The sequence below is a fragment of the Lissotriton vulgaris genome, chromosome 5 (assembly GCF_964263255.1).
Source record: "Lissotriton vulgaris chromosome 5, aLisVul1.2, whole genome shotgun sequence".
In the NCBI taxonomy this organism is placed as follows: Eukaryota; Metazoa; Chordata; class Amphibia; order Caudata; family Salamandridae; genus Lissotriton; species Lissotriton vulgaris.
This window is the reverse complement of record NC_141693.1, coordinates 1,681,395,855-1,681,412,175: the sequence shown is the minus strand read 5'-3', so window position 1 is coordinate 1,681,412,175 and position 16,321 is coordinate 1,681,395,855. Positions and strand designations below refer to the sequence as shown.

Sequence of the window (16,321 nt, the reverse complement as noted above, 5' to 3'; positions counted from 1 at the left end):
GCTATATGACCAGAGAGTAACAATAATTTTACGCATTTAGATGGACCAGAGGTCTATTTTTTTGTTCTTCACATCAAAAGAGTATTCTTTAAGTGCATTTTGATTCAAATGTTTACTTGTCCTAACTAGTTTGTATATTTTCTCTGCAGTACAACCAGATCCTCTCGGACATGGAGACCATGTACAGTGTGGCCAAGGTGTGCCGAGACGGGCAGACCACAAACTGCCTCCCGCTGGATCCAGGTGAGACACAGTGGCCCGGTCTGAGGGACCTTTCATATGCAGCTTTGGTTACTTCAAAAGCCAAAACACCTAGTATTCAGGGACTTTGCCAGAGTCCTCAGGCCTGAGTATTGAAGGAGCGTATGTTTCCCACTCTCAAGCATCCTGGGGTCCGTTTATCCCCTTGGTCCTGGGGGCTTATATACGAGTAAATAAATTGATGCAATGGTCTGCACCACATGAATGCTTGTATGAAAACTTAATAAACTATCCCCATTTATTTATATAGCCCTTCATACTGCTATTTAATGTGAACAAGTGCAGTTCAGGCAGTGGCGCGTGGTCCTCGTACTAGTATGCAGTTTATCACATTGTCTGCTTGAGGAAATGTAGGCTACTCTGCAAGATCCGCTTATAGAACCAGAAACAAATATCAAACATTAAAGGGAAACCAAAAACACTTCTTGTATAAAGCTGCACGACCATCATCCCCTGCTTCCCAAGGGGTTATTCTTCCGGTAGATTCATTTTGGGGGGATTTTGGGAGGGTAGTTAATATGATAAACAAGACTGTAAACTGAACTACCACTGCAAGTTGCTACATGAATGTATGAGCTGTCTAATTCCCCTTATAGGTGATTTTGAACTATACACATGATCCATGATTAAATAGCGCACAATGTAACATCCCAGAATCATCCTGTCTTCTTATTTTTTTCCAGTGCAACGTCTGTAACTTTTTTCCAAGTTTAACAGTTGAAGTTTAAGTCTCAGGAACTGCCATCTTTCTTCCTCCTTACATTTCTCTGACCTAATTCCAATGGTAGCGAAACACATGCCTTTATGTGGAACACCAATAGTAAAAGACACATAAATCCTCAAACACACAATCATATACAAAGAAGTCGATGGCCATTCTTCCTATGGGTTAGCATGTTAAGTAGGAATTGTTTTCAGCAAAGGATTAAGAAGTTAGCAACAATAGTCAAAGATGCGAATATTGGGAGACGGCCTCAAGGAAGGATTAGAACACTTCTCAGCTAATGTTTTTATTGTTAGGAACAGATTGTCACTTAATGATCAGATTGTTAGAGAAGATCCTTAAAAAAGGTTTACAATGTTAGGAAAATACTTTTAGCACCACTTTTCCAGAATTTATTGAAAAGGAAGGATCAGATCTCAACATATAGAATTATAGATGGGTAACAGTGAATAATGGGGATTTTTATTATTGGGGGGTTCAGACTGACGTTAAATAGCCAACAAGAGCTTAGCCACATTTTACCCTCCAATAATGTTATTTTGTATATGGTCCCAGAATCACCTACTTCTAAGATATACACAGGGCTGAAGGTGGGATGGGGGAGCCAAAATAATAAAACAAAAGAAGCTGGCATCCTGCCACCCACCCCAGCCACCTTTAAGATACCCCCACATTCCCCTACATTAAAAATATATAACTAGCCTCCTGCCACCCACACCCATTACCCTCTGAGAAATGCGTAATTTCCCTTCCAAATCTGTGAAATTATCCTTGGCCTCCTGCCAACCACCACCCTCTGGATATACCCTACAACAGGCTCCTCCCAAAACTGAACAGAATAAATACCTGACCTCCTGCCACCCTCCTCCAACACATTCTGCGAAACCTACCCCAACCGCACAAATTGAAATATAATTACCACCACCCTCTCAGCAATCATAACCCATGCCAACCCAAAGATGCACTTTCTGTTCTCACATTGAGAGCGGAGAGCCGGCACCATCCTGACAAGGGACACTGTGGGAGCCACTTGTCAGCGTCACTTCATTTCTCGTCCAAGAACAGGTCAGCAGACGCCCGCGCTGACAGGGGAGAAGACATTTGGCACATGAGCAGTGCCACCTGCATTCTCTCATCTCCCTTGGCTCTTTGGGGACCAGGGAGAGAGGGGAGAAGGCGGGTGAGACTGACAACCACCATTCCACTGCTGCCCTCGGGTCGCTAGAGACAGTGAACCACTTTGGACCCTTCTCTGCAATTGTTGATATAATTCTCAGGCATAGATTCTCAAAATTTAGAACACTCTTAATGTATAGAATGTAGATGAATAACTGTGAACTACAGGGATGTTTTTCACCGCGGGATTCAACAAGCGCAAAGCTCAGATTCCCTGTGTGTCGTGCAGAACTCCGAATTAAAAGCCTCCCTCTTATGCACAGCTTAGCCCTCTGTGATTTTATGTTATAATTGCATCCCCCCAAATCCTCAGTCCCTTTTCCAAAGTATACTTTGGGATAAATTAGCAATGGTTGAGCCATACGTGGTCTCTCCTCCAAGTGATTAAAAAAAACTGGCCTCGCCCACTCGCCCCCACCATCCTCAACATATACCCTCTCCTTGTGGAGACCCAGAAAAAGGTGGAGGGAGGTGGGTGAGACTGCTGGCTCGCTGAAGTAGCTTGAGACCCGGGCGAGGCAGTAGAGCAGAAGAAAGCAAGTGATTCCCTGGCTGAAGTCACAAGCAAGGGTAACCACCTTTGTTACCCACTATTGTTACGTCACAGCCGGGAATAACCAGATTTTGATGCTGTTGTTTACGATTGAGGCTTCTAATGGAAACCATATTTAACAAAGTAATCAGTTATTAGCATTAATTCTCGATAAAGGTTTTTAAATTTAGGAACACATTCACAACAAATTATTCAAATGTCTCCTCTGCGGTTTTACATGCTAAGAACAGATTCTCAAATAGGAATTAGAATGTTTGGGGCACTTCTCAACAAACAATTAGAATGATAGGAAATCCTTCTACAATATAACAGGATGTTCCAACACTTTTCAACACTGTATCAAAATCTAACAAAATAAGGATTAGATTCATAATAAGGTATTACACTGTTAGGAGCAATTCAGGAGGAAGGACTGGAATGTTTGCACCAGATTATTAGGGTGTGGATAGAATGCTAGTTACACTCTCACAACAAAGTGCTGTAAGGTTACTGCCATGTGCTCCAGGATCAGCTACGCTCTGTGTCTTGGAACAGAAACAGCAGTTCATGCTTTGCCTTCTCTGCTCTGTTGACAGATCTGACCGAAATTCTGTCCAAGTCCAGGAGCTACGACGAGCTTCTGTTCGCATGGAAAGGTTGGCGGGATGCCTCCGGCAAGAAGATTCGCAGTTTATTTTCCAGATATGTGAAGTTGAGCAACAAAGCGGCCATCCTCAACAGTGAGTGTTTTCATCCTATGTACCTGCAATGTGTATATTGTGCCCCAGTGAACATGTACTTTCTGAAACCCATGACACGTGTATAAGGAGTCACAAAGCCTAAAGGACCAACAACATATTTCTAGGATTTTGGGAATTGTCTCCCATTAGTCCTTCTTGGGAAGAAGTGAAAAAAATGTGTTTAGGTTTAAAAACGGCATCTGAGTCAATGCAGAGACAATCTAGTGTTCAAGTGTTGGATTGACAATACTCTGACCAGGGTGCAACCCTGATTCCTCGTTCAGGTATCTTGACAGAATGAAGTGCCGTCACACCCCAAATTATTCTCCTGGAATGGTGGATGCCCTTTTTATTCTGTCAAATGTGCAGTGTCTCATTGATCATGTTCTGAATAATGTGGTCAAGATTCAGCAGGCAGTTTTGGCTTTTCAGACATAATCAGGGAACAGTGAGTATTCCAATTTCTCAAGCAAAAAACACACCTGTACATTTTCACATAAGAGAAATGAACATATCAAGAACATATTTAACTTTTTTCGCTAAAGGAAAATTATTTCTCCCTGTAGAGATCCTGCATTCTTTACACCTCCGCCAGTATTAGAGTGCTTGCTTTCCTTTCCCACACTGGAGAGGGATTTACTCCGTCCCTTAAAAGGAGTAAATCTCTGACTGCTCTCAGGGCAGGAATGTCTGGCCATCCTCTCACCCCGGAGATTTACTCCCATATAAACCTCTTTATGACTAAATCCAAATTTGTGAAGTCCTAAATGTAGCTATTTGCTTGTGTACATCTGCCTCATATTACAAATAGCCTTGTGAATATTGTTTTCCCCTCACACCAATTTGCTGGATACCACTGGCTCATTTAGGCACTTTTTTTGCAAAAACACTGGCAAATCTGGTGTAGGTTGCATTTCAGACAAAAGCGAAAATATGCCATTACCTGCATGTTTTTTTTAGAAACAAAATTTTTGGGGTAAGCCCAAATCCTCTCATGAAAGTTCAATTGGTGAAGTACTAATACATTTGGTAATAGTAACATCTGCTATTTACAATGCTTAGAAACTGGAGTATTACCTACACAAAAGAAAGTTAATATTATTCTTAATAATAATAATATTATTATCACATTAGATAGATTTCAAAAACATATTTTACAAAGACATAGATTCCAAAACATCTTCCTGCATAAGTTGCAACTAGAACGCAATCCCACTATCAAGCACTGGTGCACAAAGATAATAGGAATTGAGTTAGAATAATACATTATTCCAGCGGTAGAAGAGAGTTTAGCTGGATTTAATCATTAACTACAGGATGTTTGACATGGAGATATCTGTGGAAGGACAAGATTTTAACAAAATATGTTGTAGCTCTAAGTTTTGATGTGAAGTTAGCTGTTTCATTTACTGGCTCTTACAGGTAAATATTGTGACCCTTATTTTTCAAATATTTGCAAGCTCCTGCCCAAAGTGCGGTGGATTAGCCTCATTAGACTCCATTGAGAATAACAGTGGAATGCGGGAGCACCTCAACCTCCACCCATCACAATCCATTTTCTTTACGGATTACAGTACCTAATAATCATAATAATACATTTTAACAGTGCATTGCTACTTCAGAAGAAGCATCTCAGCGCTAGCAGAGGAAAAAATGTCTGCGGGCACTAGAATGGGATCAGGAGATTGATTAAAGAGAAAGGTCTTCAGCTTCTTTTTTCTTGGATTCCGAGGGATCCGCTCGTAAAGCAAGAGGGAGTCTATTCCAATGTTTAGATATAAGGCATGAAAAGGATCTGCCCCCTCTTGTGGTATAAGTACTTTAGAGACTGGAAGCTAACTAAGATTATTGGTGGCACGTCTTGAGCCTTTTCCTTATGTAGATAGAACGGTTCTGGGATAAGGCTCTACAGTCAAACTTCAGGGCTTTGAATTGAAGGCATTTGATCACAGGCAACCAGTGCAAACGTTGTGACAGATTGCCACAGGAGCATTTTCAGAGTCAGTATTGATGATGCACTCTGAATGATTTGAAGCTGGTGAATCAAATAAGCCGGGAGGCCCAAGTAAAATATGGATGCTACTTCTACCCAAAACAAGCAAAGTACACAAAATGTTTAACGTGTTAAGTATTTTTTTTCATTTTGAGAAAACTGTTGGTTGAAATATTCTGAAAATCAGTTGGGGTTTGGTGTTTAGGCAAATCTACTCGACTGAATCACTGGAATCATCAACCATTCACAGAATAATGCTGTCTGTACCAGGGCTAGATTAAAAAGTGTAATACTCTACAGTTTGGTGAGAGTAGAATCCCACAATCACAGCACCAATTCTGCCTAGGGGCAAAACATTTCACCCACCACTATCTGCTAAAAGGTCAGTTTATCTTGTGGATATTGAAACAACTCCACCCATATCCTATCTCTAGCATCAAAGCATGCAGCTGCTAGGGATTGTATTACAGCTTTGTTACTTATGTTTGACTGCCGCTTATGGTTTCATCCCCAAACACATAGACACCACGAATGTGCCAATGGGTAGAACTATTCAGGCACACCCAAACTATCTATTCTGCTAGCAAGTACTCACCTGCAACTCCAATATGTAAAATTGTATCATAGTATCACTAGATATTTTTAAATTAGAAAGTGTTTGTTCCAACTAGACTGTTCCACTTTATATTTTACAAAAAAAATTATTTGCTTTGATTTCACTTCTTAAGAGAAATTATATTTGCTTTTTATGCTGTACTGCACCCAATAGAGAGGACTCGATCCAGTATTCTGACTTGTCAAATTAATATTTCCATGTTTCAATTTTTCTGTGATACTTCTTCACTTTCAGTTATCTCAGTGTGATGGGACATGTTAAGTCAGAATATTAATATGCTACAAAAGAGATTTTATTTGTGCTGTGATGTTGATTCAACAGTGGCTCTAGACAGTTGTAGACTGTACTATCTGGAAATCTCACGATTGCTGGTAGAGAAGATAGGACTCAGAAAATCATACATGTGGTTCTATGTTTTAATTTATTTTCCTCAGCTCCATTCTTCTTTTCTGCTTCACTTTTCACTACCATATTATGATTACCATTCACTCTTCACCAGAACCCCCAGAAAGGGAAGAAACATCTACTCTAAGGCACAGCACGAATCTCATTCATGAGGGCTGACTCAGTAAACCGGTTGCGAGCATCTGCACTCAAGTGTTTGCATTAGTAACAAGCAGTACAGCCAAGTGGCTTTCGGTATAAATTGGGTGCCTTGCACTTCAGTTAGGTAAATAAATACATCTATAATCATACCGTGCAGTGCTTTGACCGGATTTGTTTTTTAGCAATCCTAATGCATGTTTTTATAGCTGATGGTTGACCTCATATCATGTCATGTGTGACAGTCTGTCCAGTATCTTAGACAACACTACTTTGGGTGCTCAGGCTTTAAGGCCAGTACTTATGATAGCAAAGCAAAGTTGCAAGTATAACAATGCCAAATGTAGTCATCACAGTGGGCACCCTGTGTCCTTACCCCTCCACCTCAGCCACAGCACAATGTTCATCGTCCGGTCATCATGTACTTTAAAAGTATCCAGTCCCACTGGCAACCATTGCTCTATTTGCGGTCTAGCACATTTAATGTAGTCAACAGCCATAATTCAGATAAACTGTTGCAAATTGTTCACTAGCAGGTGCATAAAGAAAGCCCCTGCGGTGTCAGGGTGCCCCCAACTTGTAATGGGGGGAGGGGCCCTCACCCCAAGGCTGAATATATCTAACAATCTATGTGAGATGCAGCCGCCCCTGGGTAGTTATATGTATGACCACTTTTTCATAGGAAGAGCATTTTCTTTTGGTTTGCTTATAACTTTTGTGTAGTTTGAGAAATCGTCACAAAACTTTCCCCAAAAAAGCCTCATTCACCTCAGCTCCTTTCTGGAAAGTTTCAGGGTGATCCACCAAGCAGGGGCTGAGAAAGAACGGGACCCCAAAACGCATTTTCCCTAATCATTTTTCCATTGGAGAATTAGATCCAAGTTCAGATGTGGATAGAAGTTTAAAAGCCTCAGCTCTCTCTTTTTTTTCCTTCCTAGATTATCCTGATAACGGTGCCTATTGGAGGTCATTGTACGAAACACCTACCCTGGAAGCTGATCTGGAGCAAATTTACCACCAGCTGCAGCCGCTCTACCTCAACTTGCACGCCTACGTCCGCCGGGCACTCTACAATAAGTATGGATCCCAGCACATCAACCTCAATGGCCCCATCCCAGCACACTTGTTAGGTGAGAACAGTGATAACGACACCCTGAGAGGATGGGGAGTGTGGGCAAATGGGGTTATTGTTTTTCCACAGCTCATAAGTTGGCATATGTATGTGGACATGGATTTAATCTAGTGACTGACACGTAATCTTGTGCAATCTTAGGTAGGTAGAGTTGCTTCTATTATTCCTTCTGATGCGGCATTGAATTAAGAAAACTGATTCTGCTGGTGTGTGCGCTACTCACATTATTTGATGAGGAGTTCTCCAGATAAGATTATAGCTATGAGGGTTCCTTAAAATATGTTATTGAATACAATAAATAGGGTGGAAACATTTCACACAGCCTTTTCATAATGCCTTGACCTTGACATCGTGTGGTTGAGTATGAGCTGTTGCAGTAGAGTCGCATTAATAATAGCTATCTATCTACCTAGCTAGCTATATATATATATATATTTTTTTTTTTTTTCACTGAAAAAAAGGTTACAAAAAAACCCCGATATTTGCCATAGTTTAGTGAACTAAATCTAAGTGGTGCCCCGTCATATTTTGCTTATGATTTGGGGCTAGTTTGGACTTCTTTTTTGTACTGCGGCTGCTTTTTGTTCCCAGTCTGGTCCTGACTGCTCCCTGAACCGTGTACAAGAAGTCTACATAGTTACACCCCCTTGCTACAGCCATGCTGGCGACTTCCCTGCAAACTAAAAACTTGAAATGGCAGACATTTTCGCCTCCTGACAAAATAATACAGTTACCCTACCACTCCCCAATATTTTCAAAATTAAAATACGATAGCTAATTTTTCGACTTAATGTTCACCTGCTTAGCACAAAATATAACTAATATTCATACAGAATTCTATTACACCATATACAGAGCGAGCAGACGAAGTGATAAAAAAAAAGAGGGGTTTCGTATGTGAAATTTAGTTTGCAGTGTGCTAGGACTTTGGTGATGTCTATGAAACTGTTGTGCTTCTTTTCTGCCAGTGGCAATCAAAGGATGTAGCCTTATGGGTAGAGCGGTCAACGTCAAAGCCGGGGAACTGGGTTCAAGCCTCGGCAACGACGCTCAACATCCTGTGATTCTGGGCAAATCACTCAATTTCCCCTTGCCTAACAAAAAAAATGAATTACTTGTGTAATGAAACTGGTGCTATGTAAAGCGCTCTGATACCCGATATCTTCGGGTCTAGTTCGCGCTATTTAAAACTCTAAAAAAAGTAAATAAATAAACCAATGCGATACGGTGCAGAACAGTAGATGTTTATTCCACAGGGCAGAGCACAAGTCTTAAATTTGCATCAACTGTGTCACAACGACAACACAGCACAGCCTAGATGACATAAACGCACTCCAATGCTACCAAGGTTCTGATAAAAAACACTTTCACACTACATATCTTCGCCCCTTACAAAACCAATTACACTACACATCCATGAAAGGGCAATCAATGTTTGAAGATGAGATGGAAGGCAAACATGGAAGAGGAAAAGGAGATGGATGGGCTATTTAAAGTATATATAATAACAGGGGGCGCTAGAGGGCGCACAGCGGAATGGCTGCCTTGTGAGACAGCTCCGCCGGTCGGGGACAAGATATGGCAATTTCCAGCGACGAGCGGATGAATAATTAACCAAAAACACCAGTGCTATGGATTGGAAGGTGTCAGGAGTGGAGAAAGAGCAGAAACGACCTGAAAACTGGAGTGACATATCGAAATTTGTAAACGAGAGCTGACGATGTGAAAAGCCCTGTACTGGCTAAGATAGCGGCGCCCTGCAGTGTCAGTGCATCGGACCGAGAGCGGTGAGGAAATCACGAAAGTGGCGCATACAAGTAAAGATACACTGTGCCTGGCATGCATAAGTGTTTACAGTATTAGCGGACTGCGGCATGGTAGCACAGGCGATATTGCAAGGAGGCGATGTGCTACAACGACAAAGTTCATCAGACCTAAGCGCAAAATGGCGTGCGGCTCCAAAATGAACAGCCGTTAAAATTAGATGCAGGCACGGCAGGGCTAACGAAGGCATGATCCCATGGTGCGCCAAAGTGCCTCAATAGTATATAGCGTCTGGCTCTGTAAAATGTACGCCCAACAAAATATCTGTCAACGCGACGACCGTATAGCCGGCCATTTGTATATGTATGCTGACTGCCTCTAATGTACTTTGCGCGCCATTCAGAAATCCACATACACCGAAGGCGGAAGAGCTGCTGAACCCTGCATGGGTACCGCAATGGCAGAGCCGTGGCCGTGGCACATGGGTGATAAGCCCTGCGACTCAACTGTTTAGCTGGTTTTCATTTGCCCACACCTCAGGAAACGCGATTGTTGGGGTACTGTATGCTGCCTTTGGCGCCTAATACCGAGAAAGGTGAAAAATAGGCTCATGAAGCAGTTGAGTCTCTAATGCTATTACCCATCAATCCGGCACTGTGTACAGGATAGCAGGCTTCTGGAGGGCGCTGTGATCACCAGTGATTGCAGTACCTACGCCTGAGTGTTGGTGAAAGTCCCTGCGCAGATGAGTTTAATGAGACACCAGTAATGCCACACCGAGACACTAGCCAGCTGTTGAAGTGCAAAAGGAGTGGCACCTAACACACGTACCAGGTATAGCCGCAGTGCCTCAAATTCAAGTCTAAGTTGTGTGACCAAAGCGAAAAAAGGGAAAGCCCGACAAGCAGCAATCTATATTGCAGTTCGAAGCCAAAAAGAGCAGCAGGGGTACAACGGCGCACTTAGATACTGAACTAGAAACTGACCAGACCCCTAGTGCAAGCATGGAAGGTGTATTGCAGGCAATCCAGCGGAGTCTACAGGATATAAATGGGAAATTAGACACCATCACTTTACGAATAGACAACATGGCGGCTAAGCTAGACAAGCACGGGGAGAGACTGGTGGAGGTGGAAACGCAACTATTGGCGGTGGAAGATGAAATGCATGGCACAACGAAAAAATGCACAGAGATGGAGAAGCTAGTAGACACCATTAGAAAGAAAGTGCAGGATTTGGAAGCGAGATCCCGCCGCAATAATATTAGAATCACGGGAGTTCCGGAATCTACGAATGCTGGAAGATGGAAACGTATGTAAAGGAAATGATCCGAAGCGTTTTTGGAGCAGAGCATCTCTCAGCGGTATTCCTGGTGGTAAGGGCACACCGATCTCTGGCTCCACGGCCGAAGCCTGGCGCCACTCCCCGTATCATAATAGCCTGAGTTCTCAATTATAGAGATTGTGATGAGATTTTACGAATGGCTCAAGAACGGCAACAGATCACTTATCAGGGAAATGCGTTGTAGTTCTATCCAGAATTCACAATGTTGGTTCAACTTGCACGCAAGTAGTTTAACCCGGGAAAGAAGAAACTACTGGAACTGGGGATAGAATACGCCATGCTGTACCCAGCCCGACTAAGGGTGACGCACGAGGGCGGGGCTACAATTCTTCAAACACCAGCAGCAGCACAAGATTTTCTAAAAAAACTCAATCGAAGACGAAAACAGCAGCAAAGACAGGAGCGAAACCAGGACTCGGAATAGTTAACTGCGAAGATGACAGCTATTGTTAGCTTTCAATGGTGTAAATGGGTTAGGTATAAAATCGCACAATAGAGACAAGCAGTATTGAAACATGAAAGGTGAGGTAGCGCGGCCGTTAGGCCCGCACATACTGTGGTGTCAATGGGAGGTGGACAGAAACAGCTCTATATGTGACCTGTTTGCTAACATAAAGAGAACGCTCAAGGGTTAACTGGCCAATGTTTAACTATCATACTTCTGAACATGACTGGATCAGATATCTTATGTGAGAGAACTGTGGCTGAAAAACATATATTGGCTTCCCCTTACAATGGGTAGTTATTATGTGTGGATATTGTCATATGACTTTTCCGGGTACTATGGTGACTATCAGAGCCATGCACTAAACTGTATCTAAGATATGGACTTAGACAAGATGTATGTGTGATACGCTACTGTGGGTACGAGATACACGATGCCGAGTGCATTACCGGGCCAGTATATTTCCAAATATACCAGCTGGGTTCCGAAGTAATTTATGAAATATTTCAGATGAGTAGATAACAAAATTATTGGGAATCACCAACTAAGACAGGAATACATACCTGAAGATCACTATGCAATCTATACATAATAGACAATGTTGAGTCTGCATTACTAAAATACACCCGACCACATCCATTAAGTTGGATGGAGTTGTGTGCATCTGGTGGACCCCCAGCGGGTGTTCCCCAATAAAAAGTTGGGATATGTTGTTTGTTGAAACAGGGGATCGTCTTTGGCATGATTGGGTTGCTGAAGTGGGGGGGTGTGGAGTGAGGGGTGTTATGTACAGTTAACTAGACCAATGTACCTAAGGGATATCGCTGAAATCCAGGAAAATGTTGTGGCATACTACGCGTCTAATATTCTTTTGCGAACTGACAATGCTATATGTTGTGAGCTATACATGACGCTGATTGGGATTTGGCACGATTGAAATGTCAAGTGAGAAACTGCAATCTAAACAATTGAACTTGTTAACTTGGAATGTAGGGGATTGAACAACCCAAAGAATATTAGGCAGGTTTTTGCTTATTTTGACAGATTGCGGGTTGTCATCGCTCTCCTCCAAGAGACGCATATTGCTCCACACTATACTGTACACATTGGACGACGGTGGGCGGAGTCAATACACAATTTATCTTACTCCTCATACTCTAGGGGTGTTCTTATATTAATCAGGAAAGATTTGAACTTCAGTATAGACACCACTATATCTGATGAACTAGGTCGCTACGTTATACTAACAGGCACATTGAGGGGGAATAACTGGCCATAATCAGTATATATGGACCGAATGTAGATGACCCCGACATCTATCATAACATATGGAGCAAACTTCATGAACTACCAGACATTCCCTTAATTTGGGGGGGGGGGAGATTTTAATATTGTACTGCATGATGATCTGGACAGATCTGGAGCGTCCACAGAACCACACAAGCGGGCGAGGGGTAAATTACAAGCTATTATGATGGGCATGCATCTTACTGATGTTTGGAGATCACAACACCCTGACCACCTAGAGGCAACGCATGTATCAGCAGCACACAATAGCTGGTCGCGTATAGATTACTGGTTGGGATCAGATGACATATTGCTTTGGACACGATCAGTGAGACATCTGCCCAGAACACTGTCCGACCACAAACCTGTGCTCATTTCCATGATCATGCCTAACTATATACCGCCACCTTATACTTAGAGGTTTAATGCAAGAGCATTATTGGATACAGTGTACACTGATACTATTCATCAAGCTATCACAGATTACTTTGATTTAAACCAACCCACTACGGACGATACAAACCTCCTACTGGAAGCCTTTAAAGCTCCTATTCGAGGAATTTGTATAAGTACCACGGAAGGTATTCTTAAGGACATTAGAAACTAGATTACTATGCGTGAGAATAAACTACGAACACTGGAGCGGGAATATGAACGAATGCAAAGTACACAGATATTAGGTGAAATCAGAACTGTAATGTCGGAATACCAAAACTATGCAGATGATGAACTCAAATATGTTACAAAGCGACAGAGAGAGAGATCATATGGTGAGGGTGGTAGACCGGGGAGGTCACTAGCTGCTAAAATTTGCTCAAGGCACGCGCCACAGATTGCACGAGCGGTAAGGGATAGCACTGAGACACACAGGGAATACTACAGGAATTCCTGGCCACATATGGGGAACTAAATGCCTCAAAATGCACACTCTCTGAGGAAACAATAATTAAATACATGGAGGACATAGAAATAGTCTGGTTATCGGACGCGCAGAGACAATACTTGTCCTTACCGATCACAGTAGAGGGGGTAACCAAAGTTATTAAATCATTACCTAACGGCAACGCACCAGGCCCTGATGGGTTAATATGCGAGTTTTATAAGGCTTTTGTGAAACAGCTGGCGCCCCGCTTGGTAGAATTGTATGGTGATGCTTATGATAAGAACACATTACCACCGACGATGCGAGAGGCAATGCTAATTGCTCTCCTAAATCCTAACAAAGACCCGTAATATTGTGATTCATATAGACCACTGTCTTTGATTAATGTGCATACTAAAATATTGGCAAAGCTACTTGCTGTCCGGCTCAAGCCACTGATGATGAATTTGATCCTACCAGACCAATCAGGGTTTATTTCCTCAAGGTCAACAGCCCACAACACTAGAACACTATTTGTGCTTTCACACTACCTAATTCCTAGTACAAATGCCGCAGCGATCCTTCTATATGCTGCTAAAGCATTTGATTCCCTTGAATGGACGTATTTGCATACCGTACTACAGAGGATGGGATTGCCACCTATTTTTTTGCAGTGGATCCTCTTGCTCTACACAGCCCCAACAGCACTTATAATAGTTAACAAATATGTATCGGAGGCCATCCCAATTGCTAGGGGGACGAGACAAGGCTGTCCGCTGTCCCTATTACTATTTGCAATAGCGCTGGAACCACTGGCATGTAAGATTAGACAAAGACATCACTACTCAGCGCATCAATTTCCGCAACAACCTCTACATATCTCGCTATATGCAGATTATATGTTGCTCTACACAGCCCCAACAGCACTTATAATAGTTAACAAATATGTATCAAAGGCCATCCCAATTGCTAGGGGGACGAGACAAGGCTGTCCGTTGTCCCCATTACTATTTGCAATGGCGCTGGAACCACTGGCATGTAAGATTAGACAAAGACATCACTACTCAGCGCTTCAATTTCCGCAACTGCCTCTGCATATCTCGCTGTATGCAGATGATATGTTGTTATATAGACGTGACCCTGAACAACATCTGAACCCCCTGCTTAGAGAATATATTAAATTTGGACAACAGTCTGGGCTAACAATAAATTGGTCCAAGTCAATAAATGTACCATTAACAGATACCACCTGCCAATTCCCAACAGATTACCATCTAGAATGGCAATCAGAGCCTGTAAGATACTTGGGTGTTTGGTTCCCCCGAGACCTAGAAGTAGTCATTCGCACCAATTATGGCAGAGCGATTAGTGGCCTGAAAGAGAAAATAAGGAGGTGGATTCAACTACCATTATCACTGGCGGACAGGCTGGCCATTGTGAAGATGGTTATATTGCCAAAATTGCTATATTTATTCAATAATGTCCCCATTCAACCCCCAGCAGAGGTATTTCGTAGGATCTCCACTATGGTGCTTCGCTTGATATGGGCGGGTAAAGAGGCCCGTATACAATTGCGCGTCCTTACTCGAAGGGCGGCTTTAAGGTTCCGGATTTCTTACTATATTATTTATGTGCGCAAGCACAATATGCACATTTTTGGTATCACAGAATCCCATATTTGACTCATGTGGCAATTGAGGAAGGAGACGCAATGCCGATTCCATTAGATGCTATTCTAACACACAGACGACCCCCCACTACACAATAGAGACATAAATACAATAGATACAACAAACAAAGCATGGCGGGCAATGGGTAGCAAAGCTAGCAAAGCTAACAAACTGCCACTCTATGCGCCTGCACTACCACTGCATTATCATCCTGAAATATCAGTCACACAGGAGGAGGTGAGAATGGGTCTGCTGTGCCAAGTAGGAATTGATACTATGGGAGACCTATATTGCAATGGTGCTTTTAGACAACTTACAGAGCTTTCATTCATAAGTAACTAGACATTGCTGTTCCGATTCACGTATCATCGATTACAAGGGAAATAAGGAAACTGTACACGCCATATTCTGCGGAGCCGCCACAGCTATCCACATTACAACTCTTACTTACAGCTCCTACAGCTACACACATGGTGTCTAGACTTTATGTTAAATTACAGGAAGATATAGAGGACACGACACATGAAACATGGGGTAGATTGAATGATGGTCTAGATGAACCACTAACAGAGGTAGAATGGGCTACAACTTGTTCACTGACTGAATTATTAGCGCCAAACGGCAACTTGCGTATGTTGCACTATAAATATTTACACCAGATCTATTATACCCCAGAAAGGCTATGTAGATACGGATTACGTATGGATGCTAGATGCCAAAGATTTGGCGTAGAAGTCGCGGATTTCTTGCACCTTGCATGGTCTTGTGTGGAGGTGGCAAAATATTGGGAAGAGGTTGCACAGATGGTGGGCGATATGTTGGGTGTCACTGTAGCCTGCTCGATACGTACATGCTTACTGGGACTAGTGCCTGAACTGCGGGCCACTAAGCAAAAATTCTTTGAGGTTGCATTACTGATGGCAAAGCGTAGAGTATCATTAGGCTGAGGGAGTAGAAAGATTCAGAAAGTTAAACAATGGCTTAATGATCTAACTTATTGTAAAGAATCCTTACAAACGTATGAAGAAGAACTGCCCATGGGTTTGAAACCTAGAGACTATTGGAAATATTTGGTAGAATATTTGGAACTATACCAAGTTGACTAAATATGTGATGTATAGCTATAATGTAATTCTATCATAGTAGACAATAATGTAATGATGCTACTACTGGATGATGGATGTTGTTGTACAATGGTCTGTATGTTATATAAATGTTGGACATTGTATGTC

The 16,321-nt window shown here is 42.3% G+C and overlaps 1 protein-coding gene across 1 annotated transcript in view; it reads left to right on the top strand.

The window, feature by feature from the left end:
- The window catches only part of ACE (angiotensin I converting enzyme), a 212,610-nt gene that overhangs the window by 145,562 nt on the left and 50,727 nt on the right, over window positions 1–16,321 (top strand). Inside the window, exons 15-17 of the mRNA XM_086923822.1 lie at window positions 150–243; window positions 3,290–3,433; window positions 7,524–7,715. Of these exons, the coding sequence (XP_086779948.1) occupies window positions 150–243; window positions 3,290–3,433; window positions 7,524–7,715 (430 nt within the window). The remainder of the gene's footprint in view (window positions 1–149; window positions 244–3,289; window positions 3,434–7,523; window positions 7,716–16,321) is intronic.